Source organism: Peromyscus eremicus, chromosome 15 (assembly GCF_949786415.1).
Source record: "Peromyscus eremicus chromosome 15, PerEre_H2_v1, whole genome shotgun sequence".
In the NCBI taxonomy this organism is placed as follows: domain Eukaryota; kingdom Metazoa; phylum Chordata; class Mammalia; order Rodentia; family Cricetidae; genus Peromyscus; species Peromyscus eremicus.
Window position 1 is genome coordinate 13,634,597 of NC_081431.1, and position 17,008 is coordinate 13,651,604.

The 17,008-nt window shown below is 42.0% G+C and overlaps 1 protein-coding gene across 8 annotated transcripts in view; it reads left to right on the forward strand.

Annotated features, from left to right (window-relative positions):
- Nucleotides 1-833: 833 nt before the first annotated feature.
- Nucleotides 834-17,008, forward strand: part of Enah (ENAH actin regulator) — a 107,339-nt gene continuing 91,164 nt past the window's right edge. For 2 of the 8 annotated variants that reach the window (XM_059280671.1, XM_059280674.1), the window contains exon 1: nt 5,947-6,126. In XM_059280671.1, coding sequence (XP_059136654.1) covers nt 6,062-6,126 — 65 coding nt within the window. In that variant the 5' untranslated portion in view covers nt 5,947-6,061. Of the gene's footprint in view, nt 979-1,041; nt 1,315-5,944; nt 6,127-17,008 lie in introns of those variants that run through there. The other 6 variants (XM_059280670.1, XM_059280668.1, XM_059280667.1 and 3 more) reach the window with 6 other exon arrangements.

The window sequence follows — 17,008 nt, forward strand, 5'->3', positions numbered from 1 at the left end:
CCGCCCCTCACCCGGGGAGCGGGGGGAAGAGTCGCGCCGCAGCGGGGACGCGCGGGAGGTGGGGACGCCGGCGACTGCGGGATGCCTGCCCGCGCGCCCGAGTCCCCTCCGCGTTCGCGCCGGGCGAGTCACGCCTCCTCGCGGTCCGCTCCTCCACCTCAGCCTCGGGGCAGCGGGAAAGGGCCGCGGCAGGAGAGCGAGGTCAAGGGCAGAGCGGGCGCCGAGCCCCCCCCCCCCCAACTCCTCCGACCGCAGGGGGCGCGGAGCGGGGTGGGCGGCAACAAAAGGCCGCCGCCTGGGCCGCCTGGGCCGCCGCCCCGCAGTCCCCTTCGCGCGCGCTGCCCCTCGCCCCGGGAGAGAGAGGGGGAGGGGGGGGAAGCGGGCGACGCGGGAGCGGCGGGGGCGGCGGGAGGAGGGCGGCGCCTGCGTGCTCCTCCGCCGCCCCGCCCCCGGCGCCCCCGCGGCGAGCCCGGCTCTCCTCCCGCGGCTGCAGCAGCTGCCGGTTCCTCACGGCCTCGGCGGCGGCGGCGGCGGCGGCGCGCTCGGAGCGGCCTGTGGAGCGGCGGCGGGCAGCGGGGCGGGCGAGCGAGCGGGCGAGCGAGTGGACGGGCGCGCGGCCCCGGCGGCTCCCGTCTGAGGCGAAGGACGAGGGTCGGCGGGGAGGAGGCGGCGACGCAGGCGGCGGCGGAGGAGGAGGAGGAGGCGGCGGCCGCCGCGCGCCGCCGGGGAACCCGCTCGGCGCCTCGGCCCCCGCGCCCCCCTCCTCACTCAGCCCGTGGTCGCTCGCGCTCGGCGGGCCGGCGCCTCGCCTCTGCGCGCGGAGATGGTGTAGCCCGGTCGCCGGAGCCGGAGCCGGAGCCGGAGCCGGAGCCGCCTCTGCTCGCGCGTCCCCGCGGCGTCCGCCTCCCCGCCTGAGGAGAGACCCTCTGCTCGGCGTCTCCCGCGCCGGGGAAGCCTCGGCGCCGTCGGCACCATGAGGTGAGGGGCGCGCGGGCCGCCAGCCATTGTGCCGCGGCGCCGCGAGCGCTCTGCGTGGACCCGCCTGCCCCCGGCCCGCGGCGTCGGCTCTCCCTGCTCTTCCCCACTCCCTTTTGTCCCTTCGGGTTTGTCCTCCCCTCCCCGCCCTCCCTGCCCTGGCCTTCTGATTTGGGGGAGGGGGTCCTTCGGTGTTCTCCCAGATGCTCTTCTTTCACCCAGGATCCCCCTTCCTCTGTTTCGTTTGCCTGCTCCCTCCTTCCCCCCGGCCTCGGCTAGCGAAACCCAGGAGATGGGGAGGGACTCGCCCATCGTAGAGTGGTGGTTGCCGGCAGACAGGTATTTTCCGTATCTATGCAAAAATCCCCGGTACTTTTAGTACGAAGCTGCAGTTAATTTAAAAAAAAAAAAAAGGAAGAGGGGTGGCGGTGGGGGTGGGGGGTGGAGGGTGGGGGAGGAAAGTTTGAAAGGTCTGAAATCTCTGCGGGGAATAAAGTGCCTCGCTGGTAGGGGTAAAGCCGAGGAGCGGAGAGAGGTGAAATTTCCCGGTGGTGGGGGAAGGGAGAGAATTTACTAGGTTTCCCCTGGCGGGGGCCAGGGAAAGGCTGGGATAAGTTGTTGGAGGTTTGTAAGCCCGGGCGGGGGAGGGTCTTGTTTGGAAAGCCCTTCTTCTCTCCTGCTCTGTAGCAGGCTGTGTTGCATTGCAGCAGGCGCCGCAGCTTTTCCCGTCCTCTGTTACCGGTACAGCGATTCTTTTCTCCAGCCCCGGGGAAAGAACTGGATGTACCGTCGTGAAACGCTCTCTGATGGATACGATGAAACAGATGGTGTGATGTGTTTCGGTTTTTGCTTTTTTTTTTTTTTGTTTTTTTTTGTTTCTCCAGTTGTGTAGGAGAATAAAACCATGATGTGGTGTGTCATTCATTGGAGGAACCCCCCCACCCCACCCCCCAAGCTTTTTCTAAGCTTGTGTTGTGTCCATGACCTCCTGTTTTTGGATTCGTGCAAGACTTAGTGAGAAATGGGACTTCCTAGACTGAAGGCTGATCCATTTTGCGTTATCATCCTTGAAGGCCTTCGTTTTGGGTTAAACAGTCGTGGATGAAGTACATTACTCCATTTCTTTCTCCTGAGATAGTCTTTCAGTTCATTTGGATTTGAATCTCCTTTGTGTTAAAGATTAATGGCCAGCCGTTGCCAAGACCTTTATAATGTAATGCCACGAGATTTGAATGACACAATTACAAATGCCTTCTCTTTGGCATGAAAATGTTATGTCATTGGAATTTTCCCCCCTCATTTTAAGTAAGTCCCGTTTTATAAACTTTGGTTTTTATATCTCCCCCCCAAATCAAGGTTGAACACAGTCCCGTTTCACTTATAAGTATTTTGTGTGTTGTGTTCACTTAAGTTTACTATGCATTTTTCCGATTCCAAGTGTCAGATCTTTATTTATGTTAGTGTTAGATTTTTGCTTAATGCTAACTGACCCCTTTTCCTTAGTGATTTCACAAAGCGATTTCAGATGTTTAAAAAGTAATTATGGTGTACAAACCAGAAAGCAAGATTTATCTTTGTAAAATGCAGGGCAAGAAACTTCAGTTACATTTTTGAGCATTTTTCTTAAGCTACTGATGGCCTTGAAAATTCAGGAACTGTTAACAAAATACATGACTGCTCTGTCATATAATATTACATATTGTTGATTACTACTTTAGTGACTTAATGCTATAGAGGTCTCATAGAATAAGTTAGTATCCTGTTTTTTCAGACTTGGAATAATTTTCCTAACATTAAAAATACAGAATAAAGTAGGGTATTTTAACATGCAATCAAAGCTATCTGAAGGATTATGAACAAAATATATTAAAGTTTGAAGTATTTGGTAAAACTTAAATACCATACATTGTCTGTCTCAGGTAAATTATGTCTAAACTTAAAAGTTCTAGTTTCCAGTAAAATGTAACTTGTGTTTTTTAAGCTGTTTTCTTGCTGTCTTTCTTACTAGTTACAGAGAAATTACACTGCAGTATTTCCAGTAGCATGAACATAGAACATCCTCCCCAGGTCTAAGATGTTTCAGCAGTCTACAGTAATTCTTTGTAGGCTGATTTTGAATAATTTAAGAGCAGAAAAGAGGACCAGCTAGTTTTTCACTTTGAAAGACTTTGGATTGTTTGGTAGGTGGTGTGTGCAGCTTGGGCGTGAGCAGTTACTTAGGTAGCTGTGAGGGTAGGATGGCTTGGTATGAGGTAAAAACCGCCAGTGCTGGAAGCATTATTGGAATATTTTGGTGTTTAAGAAAGGACTTTTGCTAGTATTTAATCTCAGATGCTGTAGGAAGTAAATGTTAACCTTTTAATGGAATTTTTTTTTTTAAGTTAAGTGAAGGATCATTTTAGTGTTTCAAAGACCATCCAGAAATAGGAATATTGAGTAGGAATTTCTATTTAAGTTAGTCAGAACTCAGAAGAAATAAGTATCTTACAGTTTTGAGTATTTGTTTTAAGATCTCTCAGATGTTTTAATTTTAGGAACAGCATGTTATTGTCACTTAATGTAATCTTATACAGAAGGAAACTAAATACTTCACATTCTTGAAAGTTGTAAGACATTCCACGCTCCACATTTAAATCTGTATATAGGTTTATTAAATTTTGATTAGAGGTAGACAGTAAAAAAAGGAAAAAAAAAGATGGTTTAGTATTTACACAGGACAGTGGAAGAGTTGAGGGGAGAAAAGCCACAAACCCCAAAATACCAAGCTGGTTTTTGTAGTAGCCTGTTGAGTTTTTGGTTCTTTTCTTTTATTTGTGTAATGTTTCAAAAGAGTATGATTCTTTGTGATTGAAAAGTGTATGTTTGGGATTGTGTCTTTTAGACACTAGTTGGTCACTCAAAATTTTATCTTTTACTTTTTTTTTTAACAGAAAGAAGAGCCTGTTAGAGTTGAAATACTTATTAGTTCCTTATAGTCTCATCTCTAGGATGAGCTCAGAAAATTTTGGATTGATCTCTAGGATGAGCTCAGAAAATTTTGGATTGACCATTTTGTGCCATATTGTATGGTCCAGGCTACCGGAACACTAGATACGTAAGACTTTCTCATGTAAAAAAGCATAATGGGGTTGTGAGGGTTTGACCAAAGCTACTTATTACTTAATGAGTGACCCTGAGCTAAGCATATAATTTCTCTCTCTCTCTCACACACACACACCATATATACAGATCATTGTAAATATCAGTATATATGTATATAGTTTGTTTGCTTTTTGAGGCCGGCTCTCAGGTATTATATCCTGGACTTGGACTCAAATGTATAACTGAGGATGACTTTAATTCTGATTTTCCCACCTCTCCCATCAGAATGCTAGGATTATGGACTTGTGGCGACATGGACAGCTTTATTCTGTGCTGGGAATTCTATGCAGGGCTTGCTACATACTAGACAAGCATTCTGCCAACAGAATACGTCTGTGCCCCCCAGTGTATAGAGAGGTAATTCCTTACTGAATTTTGAGGATCAGATAATAGAAGATGCTTTGTGAGCTTCCCTTGTTTTAAGATTAAAAACTCATTTTAGACTAGTTGTACAGAACTTTTGGGCAGTTTGCTTCACCATTGGCCTTATTAAAGGATGTCAAATAGGTTACATTTTGCTAATGTAGTCCAATAGGTAGTGGCTAATATGCAGATAAGGCATTGATACATTTCTGGGATTGATGAGGAAGAATGCCATGTATTCATTAGTACTGTTTGCTTGAGATATGGGTCCAGAGAGTGGTTACAGGAATACTACTTATCAAACGTTTTATGCCCAGCTGTATTGGTTAGGTGAGAAAACTTTTTTCAGCTTTCTTTTCTGTGTATATGTTTGGTCTTTGAAACTTTTTATGGTTTGCTACCTTAATTTATAGTAACAATAAATTTAATACACATTTGAAAGAAGTACAGTCAAGGGACAGAAAATTCAGGTTATCTGAACTGTCTTGTTAATTGAATATATTGGTAAAAAGATAATCCTATTTCACAGGATTATAGTATCAAGTTATAGATCCATGAAAGGATGTAAATAGTAGTCTCCCCTCCGATGGGTCCCCATTTATGCTTGCAGCTGATGAATGTGTGACCCTTCCACAGATACTTATTTTAGAAGTAGGAGCCACATCTTCAGTTTTTTTTTTGAATGTTAATATTATAGGTATTAAGTGAATAAGCCTTGAATAAGAGTGTGGATTAATAGATAAAATTTAACTTCTATAAAGTACTCAGGGTTTGGGGTATTTTATTAATCCATTTGGAATAAGCAAAATAATTAGTCAGGCTCCATTTGGCCAGTAAAGAGGAAATTATATTAATCGTTTTAATATTTTATCCTACATACAACTTTAGATCATGGGTTATTATGTAACTTTCAAAATACCCAGTCTTTATTGTGATAGTAAGGAAGTATTTGGAAAAAGGAATGTCAATTGTAGTTGTGAGCTAGTAAATAGATACTTAAACCCTTATGTTTCCTTTCTTACCCCCACTTGACACCGTCTTTTAAATTAATGGGTAGAACTGAGGGGAAATAAAACTTAAAGATGATCTGAGTTGAGGAACCACAGGAGATGCCTCTCCAGATATAAGTTTGAGAATTTTGTTTTATGGGAAAACACAAAGAGCCCAGTCTTCCTCGTGATACCTTCTGAGATGTAGTCCCTAAATTGTCTCAGTGCCTCCCTCCCTCGCTCCCTCCCTCCCTCGCTCCCTCCCTCCTTCCTTCCTTCCTTTTTCCTTTGGTTCTAAAGGATCTAATACTTTACTCCCAAGACATACCACGAGCCCAACGCTCTGCGTTTTCATATCCGTGTTACCAGTAAAATACTTGGCAAATACTGTCTATATCCAAATGTGTTTGACTTTGTGTGGTATTCTTTTAGAATCTTACGTACTAACAGTAATAGTCACGGTTTTAGAGTGCCTTGTAACATTCTAGAACTGTACTGGGTACAGCTCTGGTAGGATGTGGTGTAGTATTTGCAGATATAAGTACTAATAAAAATTAAACAAATTAAACAAAACCCAGCATCACTACTACAAGATGGATATAGAATTTGTTTCTTACTCATTACCAAAGCTCAGAAGTAGCCAGAGCCTCAGATTCAGGTTTGTCTACCCCCAGAGCTCTTTGGACTGTATTTCCTTGACTTTATTGTAAAATACTAAATGAACAGATAGAATATTCTGTTTTTTAGTGTCTGATCAGAGACTCAAACATGTTTGAGCAACAGACTTAAGTATCTGTTTTGGTTTAACTTGTGTCCACAGTACTCTTGTTTTTTTCTTCTTCAGTACTTGAGACCCCAGTTTTATTTTCTCAAAGCTGGAGAGTGGAAGTTTAGGGCCACTGGGGTCTGTTGAGGGCTCTTTGTTGTCACTTGGTAGGATGGGAGTGGGTCAGGAGGGATGGCTAGAGATTTTCTTTCTTACAAAGCCGTCAGTCTTATTGGCTTGGAGTTCACTTAGGAGTACTTACCTCCTAAAAGTCTCCAAATGTAGTTACATGCTGGGTTAGGACATCAGCAATATAAATTGAGAGGACACAATTCAGTCTGTAGAGCAGAACATACTTGCATGTTGGTAGGAAGAAGGTAATCTGTGTAACGTTTGTACTAATCATAGATGAGCCTTTTTAAAAGTAATTAGAAATAATTTATTAAAGAAAAGTATGTATGGGGGAACTAGTACACCTAAATCACTTAACGATTTTTGGAAAGATATTTATATTGGGAAGTTTCCTTATTAGAATTTTAACATACAACTTGCCTTTTTTTTTTTTTTTTTTTTTTTTTTTTTTTTTTTTTTTTGGGGGGGTTTTTCGAGACAGGGTTTCTCTGTGTAGCTTTGCGCCTTTCCTGGAACTCGCTTTGGAGACCAGGCTGGCCTCGAACTCACAAAGATCCGCCTGGCTCTGCCTCCCGAGTGCTGGGATTAAAGGCGTGCGCCACCACCGCCCGGCTTACAACTTGCCTTTTGATGTGAAACAATGTATGTGTATCTAAGTGTTAAGTAAATGATACAGTGTACAAATGGCATGGTATAGAGTAAAGAGTACAGACTTTGAAGTCAGCTCTGGATTAGCATTCTAGTTTTGACATCTACTAACTGATTTTTAAGTAGTTTGTGAACTTTTTATTTTATTTAGATTTGAATTTCTTCTGTAAAATTGAAATAATTTCTGCTTTGCAGAGTTGTTAGGAAAATTAAGGCTTTGGCATAACACTTGGCACACAAAATGGGCTTGATAAGAATAAATCCTCTATTTCTAGGAAAGTCTAACATCTTAATAGTTTATGTTAAGAATTTGGAAAGTGGCTGGGAGGTGGTGGTGCATGCCTTTAATCCTGGGAGGTGGTGGCGCATGCCTTTAATCCCAGTGCTCGGGAGGCAGAGGCAGGCGGATCTCTTTGAGTTTGAGGCCAGCCTGGTCTATAGGGAGAGTTCCAGGACAGCCTGGGCTACAAAGAGAAATCCTGTCTGGAAAAACAAACAAAAATGGAAGTATTGATACATTGCACCATGTGGATAGAAATATGCTAAAAGAAGGAAGCTAGATCCAAAAGGCCACATACTCGGTGATTCTGTCATTATATTAGTGGTTGTCAGGAGTGAGGGAGGAGTGGGAAGTTGGGTATGTTTTGCGAGCATGGTTGTGCCTTCTCTGTGACACAGTGAAAAATGTTGAATTGCTGGTGGAACCTTTTGTATATATTAAAAGGTGAATTTTATAGTGCCTGAGTTAAGAGCTCAACTTCTGTCTCCAGGCCTTAGGGTTATTCATGTTAGTTTTTTACTAGAATAGACAATACCAAAAGAAAAACCTCATCTGTTTCTTATATTTACCCCTGGCTCTTTTGCTACTTTGAATTAATATTGACAACTTCGTGTTTCCTTAATGAAGAGGGACTGGAGATATAACACTGGGCTGATTTTTCGGGGAACTAGCTATGGAAGGGCTTAGGTTGAAACCTTGACAGTGGTGCCTTTGAGAAGCCTGGGCAAGTTATAGAGTCTTATGTTACTGCGAAATTAACGAAAGTTAGTTTCCTTGTTATAAATAAAAATGAGAGGCTGGCGAGATGGCTCAGCAGGTCTAAAGGTGCCTGCCACCCAGCCTGATGACCTAAGTTTGATCCTGGGACCGTCCTGGTAGAAGGAAAGAACAGCCTCTGCGGGTTGTGCTCTGACCTCCTTCTGTACCTGTGGCCCACACTCCCCCTCTCCCAGAAGTTCTAAAAACAATAAATAATGATGAAAAGCCACCACTAAAATGTGATGAAGGACATCTATAGGCTCTTTAGAAAACTGTTTAGTCTGAGTGCTGTTTTCCTTGAGTCTGTTTACAGTAATCTCAGATGCCAGTGAGAGTTTGTCTTGGGAGTAAGATAGCCACGATGACATTTTTAGATGAACTGTACTTTTCCAGTGGAAAAGGCCTGCTGGAATACCTGATCTTGGTAACAGTGTGTTCTTATCGTTCTTTAGTGGTTATTTTAGGATTCCTTTTGCCTCTCTAGCAAATTCTGAGAGTCTCTTGAAGCTCCATGTTAAGACCCTTTCATCTGTTTTGTCCTCTCTTACATTTTCATAGATACATTGTTCTGAATTCATTGATTGTATTAGTCTGTTATTCCTGTCTAGTCTGTTATCTCTACAGTAGTCAGATACTTCTGATTCGGATTTTAGCTCAGCCTTATCCTTTCAACCTTCCATGTCTGCTGTTGCTCTTAGAATTAAAGAAATAAAGAACTTCTTTACCATGGCCTCAGTCCTACATGATTGTTTCCACACTGTGATTCCAAAGTTAGTAGACTAGCCAATAAGATAAATCCCCCAAATGACTTATAAATAAAGACATGCTTGGAAATTACCCATTCCCTTGTACTTGGCTTAGTGAGGGATGACGTAAGAAAAATCCTTGATACCATGAGGCTAGGGACTGTTTTACATATTTGTGGTTGATTTCCTTCTAAATAGTGCCAGTTACACATGCTATTTGAATTTCCTGTAGTATTTATACTTCTTAGTTACAAGAGATTGCCAGTGCTACTTTGTTTTCATTTAAAAATGTTGAGTTTTGGAGCTGAGGATTGAACCCAGTACCTTGCTTAGCATGCCCCTGGTATTTTTACTTGTCAAACCATAGTTATATTATGTTTTGGAGTGCAGTAGGATGTTTGATACATATGTGAAATGATTAAAATAAAACCAGTTAGCTATCGCCTTGCTTGATATATTTTTGTGATTGTATATTTGAGGTTGACTGTTTTGAAATATACGGTATTATTGACTAGAGTTAACCTGCTGTACAGTAAATCTCATGCCCCACTATATTTTGTATTGCCTAAATAAAGTGTGTAATGGGTCACCATGTGACCCCCCTCCCTTTCCTTTTAAGAGGTCATACCCCTCCCCCTTCCGGCCCTATAACCCAAGGTCATGGGCAGAGCAAAAGTGCCTTTTGTTCTGCTTTAAGGGAGTTGCCTGTGAGTGCCATCTTTTAACCTTACATATTCTTCTGAATGTGGAAGTTTTCCATTTTGCGGGGCAGGCAGTCAGGTTTAACAGAATTACACCTATGAAGGACAACAAGATGACTCAGGTAAAGGTGGTTGCTGCCAAACCTGAGGCAAAAGACAGGAACTTCAGGTTATCCTCTGACCTTCCCACCTAAGAGTGTTCTGGTGGGCACTCACACACAAACAGACTTGAAAAAATTAAAGTAAGAACAGTCTCTGAGACCTTGTCTATCCCAGATCTCAATTTCTTTTTTCCATAAAGTAGGATTAATAATTAGTTGCCATATTTTTGAGACTTAACATACTAAGTTTAGAAGATTTCTATATTTAGAATTCTCGTGTGGGGTGTGTGTGTGTGTGTGTGTGTGTGTGTGTGTGTGTGTGTGTGTTAGTAAATCTCAATTTTATAAGGCGAGCAGTAGGCCTTCAACACAGAAGAGTTGGTGTTGAGTGCTGGGGTGTTGTTCAGTAATAGAATATGTGTTTCACATGTGCAAAACCTAGCTTCAGCCCTACCATTAGAGGGTGTTAGAAAAAGGAATAAGTTGATTTTGAATCTTGAGTCGGGAATTTGTGGATATGCCTAGTATGTTAGAAAGTCAGGTAGGACTTCTGTGTTGTTTGTGTTTTCTAGCTTCTGGTCTTTGCTCAAATTCCTTGACTTGTAGATAAACACCTTTACTTTATGCTTCTCTGATCATAAAATTCTGGTTTTCTATTAACATGATACCCCCATTTGTTTGAGGCAGGGTCTTACTATATACATGCTGCCTAAGTACCTTAGCTTCTAGTACTAGTGTTACAAGTGTGTACCACCATGCCTAGTAATACATTTTCCTTTTATAAGAATTCCAGCCATATAGGATTAAGGGCCTAACATTGTGTCCCTTCTGTAGTGACTCTTTATAAGCAAGGTCTTATTTTGAGATACGTCCTAAGTCCTAGCCTGAGTTTTCCATCTGGATATATATCACAACTTTGGTCTCATTCATCTCTCACTTTGGTTTGACAAGTGGGCTCATGACAGATAGAGAAGGAAATTTGTGTATATGTCTAAAAAAATACATGCAAAGAGTCAGGATAAAGCTACTAACACTAATAAATGCAGAGTTGGAGGGTCTGAGAATATACAAAAAGCAGTTTTGTTTCTGTACACCAGCAATGAACTATTAAAAAAAAATCAAGAAAAGCAGTTTCGCCAGGCGGTGGTGGCGGCGCACGCCTTTAATCCCAGCACTCGGGAGGCAGAGCCAGGCGGATCTCTGTGAGTTCAAGGCCAGACTGGGCTGCCACGTGAGTTCCAGGAAAGGCGCAAAGCTACACAGAGAAACCCTGTCTCGAAAACAAACAAACAAACAGCAACAACAAAAAGAATAAGAAAAGCAGTTTCATTTGCAATAGTATCTAAAGGAATAAAATGCCAAGGAGTAAATTTAATCAAGGAGTTAAAATTTGTATTCTGAAAACTGAGAATTTTCTAGAAGAAATAAAAGATCTAAAAAAATGAAAATATAACATTGAGGACATTGATACACCAAATGATGCATATGGACATGCAGTCCTATCAAAATCCCAGTGACGTTCTTTGAAATCCAGAATTGATAGTGGAATTTCAAGGGACCCAAAATAACCTTAAAAAGCAGAATTAGAGGATCTATATGTCCAGTTTCAAAACTTACTAAAATGGGCTGGTGAGATGGCTCAGTTGGTCAAGACACTTGCTACCAAGACTGGTGACCTGAATTATATCCCCAGGACCCACATGGTAGAAGAGAACTTACTCCCTCCTGTAAATTCTAATGTACACACACACACACACACACACACCCACACACACACACCCACACACACACACACACCAAAACAAAAAACAAAACAAAAAACAAAAAAAACATTTTTAGAAGTCTTACTGAAGTGCTACAGTGATCAAAATATTTCAGTCCTGGCATAAAGACAGACCTACAGCCCAGTGGATAGAAAAGAGTCCAAACAAACTCTCAGGTGTGCCGGTCAGTCTATTTTCAGCAAGAGTGAAAGCCTTCTGGGTGTGTTGACTTGGACTGTAATTCCAGCCCTGGGGAGGATGAGGCAGGAGGTTTGCTGCTAGGTTGAGGCTAGCTTGAGCTACAGAATGAGACCATCCTACTCTAAACACAGAATGAGACCATCCTACTCTAAACACTCCCCCAAAACAACCAAATGGACAACCCAAGAAAGGCAAGAAGAGTGATAAGATCATGCAGTGGGGAAAGATTATCTTCTTTTTAACAAGTGATATGAATGAGATTTTAGTGTTTTTCCCACAGGTTCAGTATACATATACACACACACATACACATACACACACACACACACACACACACACGTTTCTGATTGTTGATACTAGACATCTGGGCTACACGAGATCTCTGACAATAGAAGCACACAAAATTATTGACATAAGCCTGTTACTATATTAGGAGTTTTCCGAAGGAAAACATGCTTTTGAATTTTAGTACTAGTGAAATGTAAAATAAATAAATAAATAAAGCTCTTCGAAAGAATGTGTGTTTCACTGTTTAGTGCAAATATTTTTAAACTTCACTCATTTTAAAATTAAATTTATTTTGAGGTGGGGCCTGAGTGTGTATCCTTGACTGAGTTCTAACAGGCAGTGTAACCAGGCTAGCCTTGAACTTGTGCAGCTTCTTCAGCCTCCCACCTGTGGAGACTACAGTGCACTATCACTCTTTGAAAGATTACACCTTTCTTTTTTCTTTTTTTTTTTTTGGTCTGTGTCTGTGTGGTGTGTTTGAATGCATGTGTGGAGGCCAGGGGTTAATGTCATGCATCTTTCTTGATCACTCTTGATCACTTTCCACCTTATACATTGAGACAGGGTCTCATTGGAACCAAGAACTCACCATTTTGGCTTCCTGTTTGCCTGGAGATCAGAGGACATAGATAGCCATCGATAAACAGGAGACAGGTGGTGGCACACACCTTTAATCCCAGCACTGGGAGGCAGAGCCAGGCGGATCTCTGTGAGTTCGAGGCCAACCTGGTCTACACAGAGAGTTCTAGGACAGCCAAGAACTGGTCTGCAAAGAGAGTTCCAGGACAGCCAAGAACTCACTGAGATCCTCCTGCCTCTGCCTCCCGAGTGCTGGGATTAAAGGTTTGCGCCACCCTTGCCTGGTTCCTGTTTATCGATGGCTATCTATGTCCTCTGATCTCCAGGCAAACTTTATTTATTGACATACAAATAAAATATCACCACAGCTTCCTGACTAGCCAGCTTGCTCCACAAATCCCTTTTTTTCCTCTGAAGCTTTTGGATTACAGGTGGGTGGTTACCATGCCATCCAGCCTTTGTGTGTGTGTGTGTGTGTGTGTGTGTGTGTGTGTGTGTGTGTGTGTACGCTCAAGATCTCAATTTCAGTTCCCAAACTTGCTCAACAAGTTCTTTCACCTACTGAGCCATCCCCTTCAGCTTCAGAAAGATCCATTTTTTTATTCTACAAGTCTGCTGTGAAATCTCCTTATCTATAGGCCTGATAGTTGAATATTGAACACATGCCTGCTATAGGATGAGCTATTGATCATAGATCGGGATATTATTGGGCTTTGATTTGGGGATACTATTTACCCATGTTGGCGCAAACCAAGTGGGATCGACAATTGTATATGACAGTGTTGAATGTTCTTATGTAGGTGAAGTAAACATTGGATAAGCCATTGCTGCTGATGAGCATTGGAAGGCCGACAACCTCACAGACGTTCTCCCTGGTCTTCTACAGAGGGGAAACCAAGGCCTAGACCGGTTAGGTGGTTGGCTGGAGTCATACCGTGGATAAGTGGCAGCTGAGATTCAAATCAGAGTCCTTTATGTTAAACATATGGCATCTCATTAAACTTTACCTTTCAATGTTCACTCCTCAGATTTCACTTTTCATCTTCTAAGATTATATCCATTGCTGTCTGGCTGCACCGTGGAGCTTGTGGAGGAAGTAGTAGGAAAGGTGGCAGCATGGGCAAGACTGTATAAAGTTTTGTTTTGTTTTTTTTTTTGGTTTTTCGAGACAGGGTTTCTCTGTGTAGCTTTGCGCCTTTCCTGGAACTCACTTGGTAGCCCAGGCTGGCCTCGAACTCACAGAGATCTGCCTGGCTCTGCCTCCCGAGTGCTGGGATTAAAGGCGTGCGCCACCACCGCCTGGCGACTGTATAAAGTTTTAAGGGATGGGTGGTGAAGGAAAACGAATGTGCCATGTACTTCCTAGGAATTATTTCTTCTAATTCCTTAAGCCATTACACAGTCTGTAGACTGCCCTTGTGCTGGAGTACATAGTTAGTGGTGGAACCTTGTTGGAAACCCAGCTTGGTTTTCTTCCCAAGCTTACATAGTTTGTCTTGAAGTCTCTTCTTCAAAATGGTTTGGAGAACTTTTCTGCTAGTTTAATAACTTGAAGCTCAGGGCTTGGGGGGTTAAGATACAGAGTTTAGAGTCTCTTTGAGCCAGTGTGTACGAAGCTGTGTCTGTATTCTGTATAATAGCCTTCATTTGTAATACACATGAAGTATATGTGGATGTTTCTGTGATGTGTAGATCCATTTTAAAGTAGTAAGTTCAAAGTACTCCTCAATTTTCATTATAAATGGATTAACTATTCTATGAATTTAAAGGGCTTCTCATCATTTAAAGTGTTGGGAAGCATTTAAAAATTTTTTCTGTGTTAAATCTGTCACGTCAGGGCATTTAAAATAAATAGAGAAACCACAAAACAGTGAAGGTATTTAAAGGTGAGGAAGGAATAACTGCAGTTGTTAACATTTTGTTTGTGAAGTAGGGTTTTATCTGAAAAAGTCTTGTGAAGTGTTATCTGTTTACCTATATGCACAATCCATAGAAATAGTTGAGATTCCAAGATTTAGTAAATTACAAATTTTAAATCAGCTGAAGGTGTCTAGCTATTAAGATACAGGTGTTTGTGCACACACACGAACACTATTACCTGTTATTTTAAAAACTAAATGGACCTGGGGAGATGGCTTGGCAGGTAGAGCTCCTGTTGCTCTTGCAGAGGAGGGCCAGGTAACCCAGCACCCACAAGGTGGTTTATAACCATCTGTAACTCCAATTCCAGAGAATCTGACTCCCTCTTGGCCTCAGTGGGCACTGTACCACACTTGGCACATGGATATACATGCAGGCAAAAATACTCATGGACACAAAAAAACAAAACAAAACCAGAACCAACTTACAAATGATGTTTTCAAGTGAAGGATGGCCCCCAAATGAGCTTTTGTGTGTAGCCTTGGAGCCTGTCCTGGCTGGAACTCACTCTGTAGACCAGGCTGGCATCGAACTCACAGAGATCCACCTGCCTCTGCCTCCTGAGTGCTGGGAATAAAGGTGTGCGCCACCACCACCACCTGGCAAGCTTTTGTAGTTTTTTGCTAAATAAGAGAAATAGTTAGAACAGAGAGAAACATGGAGAGTGAAGGTATAACAACACTTTGAAGTTCAAAGTAATTTAGAATTTGGATTTACCATTTTGTAGTTTTAGAAGTATAAATTATTTATATAGTTAGAGTTACATTGGTAGTATATGCAAATACATATATATTTTTGCATACTTTTTTACCTTGATGGAGTTAATTGTGGCTTGGCAAATCGAGAAAGGGAGTCTTGTACTGTTTTCAGATTGCAGAATTTTGTTGCTATGCAACAAACAATATCAGTCAGCATTGGGTATAGTAAATTGGTATCCTCTGTCCCTTTTCACCACATGCTCATTTTGTAAGTGGTTTGGGGCTATTTTGTAAGTTTTTATTTTAAAACCGACATTTAAAGATTTTTGTTGCTATTCATAATTGGTTGTATTTAAGGTTCATGGAGTTTTTTTGCATGTAGAAGACACTAAAATGCTTGTGCTGGGAGAGTTTATAGATGTGTCCAAGTTGTTTCAGGTTAGAACAGTGTATTTTGGTTTTGTTACTGAAAAGATAGCACCAACTTCCAGAGTGTATTTTTGCTGAGAATTCAAGTTAAATATTTTGAACATCAGAATTTTATCACAGTACAACATGTTTTGAAATTTACTTTTGAAAAGTAAGAGAAGTATCTTAAAACACTTTTAATTGTAAATGATTTTTAAAACAGGAATCTTGAACTTTTGTACTATCTCATAGAATTTATTATAATGATTTAATTTTTAGCAGGAGAAATTAAAATGCAGTGACAAATGGATGATGGATAATAGTGTTTTTTATGTTGTGGTAAAAATATATGCATGATTACATTTAAACCACTCCCCACCCACCCCCCACCCCCAAACAGCGTAGACCAAGCTGGCCTTGAACTCACACAGATACGCCTGCCTCTGCCTCCCAAATGCTGGGATTTAAAGGCATGTGCCACCACTGCCCAGCCTCATTTAAACTACTTTTAACATGTATAATTCATTGGCATTAAACAGATGTGCATACTTGTTGCTACCATCTATCACTTTATGGTTTTGAGAACTGGCACTTCACTCAGGCTCTCTTCTAAATCTTTTAGATAGTTAACTCAAGCAATATTAACCTTCTAAAATATTGCATATATAGTATAATGTAATACAAAGTTTGTCCTCTGTGGTATACACTCTGTTCCAGATCAAAAGACTGAGGCATAGAGTAATATAAAATGAGCAGTTGATGGAGCCAGGCTTCCAACACCAGCAGTTTGGCTCTTGATGGTGCTCAACCACTGTGTTATGTTGCCCTCTTTTGGAATTACTTCATGTTCTGTTTCGTAAGAGCAATGATACGTATTTTTAATTGTTGATGTAGCTTCTTCAAGTCAAGTGAATGTTTACTGTACTTTGTTTTCACTTTGGTTGTAAATCACTGAAATATTTTAGAATTTTTTTCTAGATATTCTTACATTTTTGGTGTCTTTTAAAGCCAGGGTCTCATAACCTACACAAACCTAGAACACTCTGTAGCCCAGACTGTCTTTGACCTCACAGTCCTCCTGTTTCAACCTTACAGGTGTTGTGAATTCTAATACAGTGCTGTCCAGAGCTTACAGCCGGTTGTCATTAGTCCTCTACTTAGTCTAGTATTTTTTAGAATTCTTCTTGTTCATGGGTGATCTGTAGTTAACTGTAGTTTTGGTGATCTAGAAAATAGAGCATTAGGCAGGGGTAAAAGGAGAAAAACATTACTAAGGCAGTGCTTAAAAGATGAGAAATGGACTTAGATAGACTCTGCTTTCCTCCTGCTTTGTGTTATGTGGGCACTCTGTTTCTGTTTCCACTCCTCCCTCCTCTTCTTCCCCTTGAGACAAGGTCCCTTTGTGTAGCACAGTCTGCCCTTGAGTTTGTAGTCCTTAGGCAGCAGCCTCTGGACTGTGGGATTAGAGGCATGAGCAACCAGGCCTTGCTTCTGTTTCTGTACCTTAAGTAACTCACGTTCCCTCTTGGATTCCCACCCTGCTGCTAGCT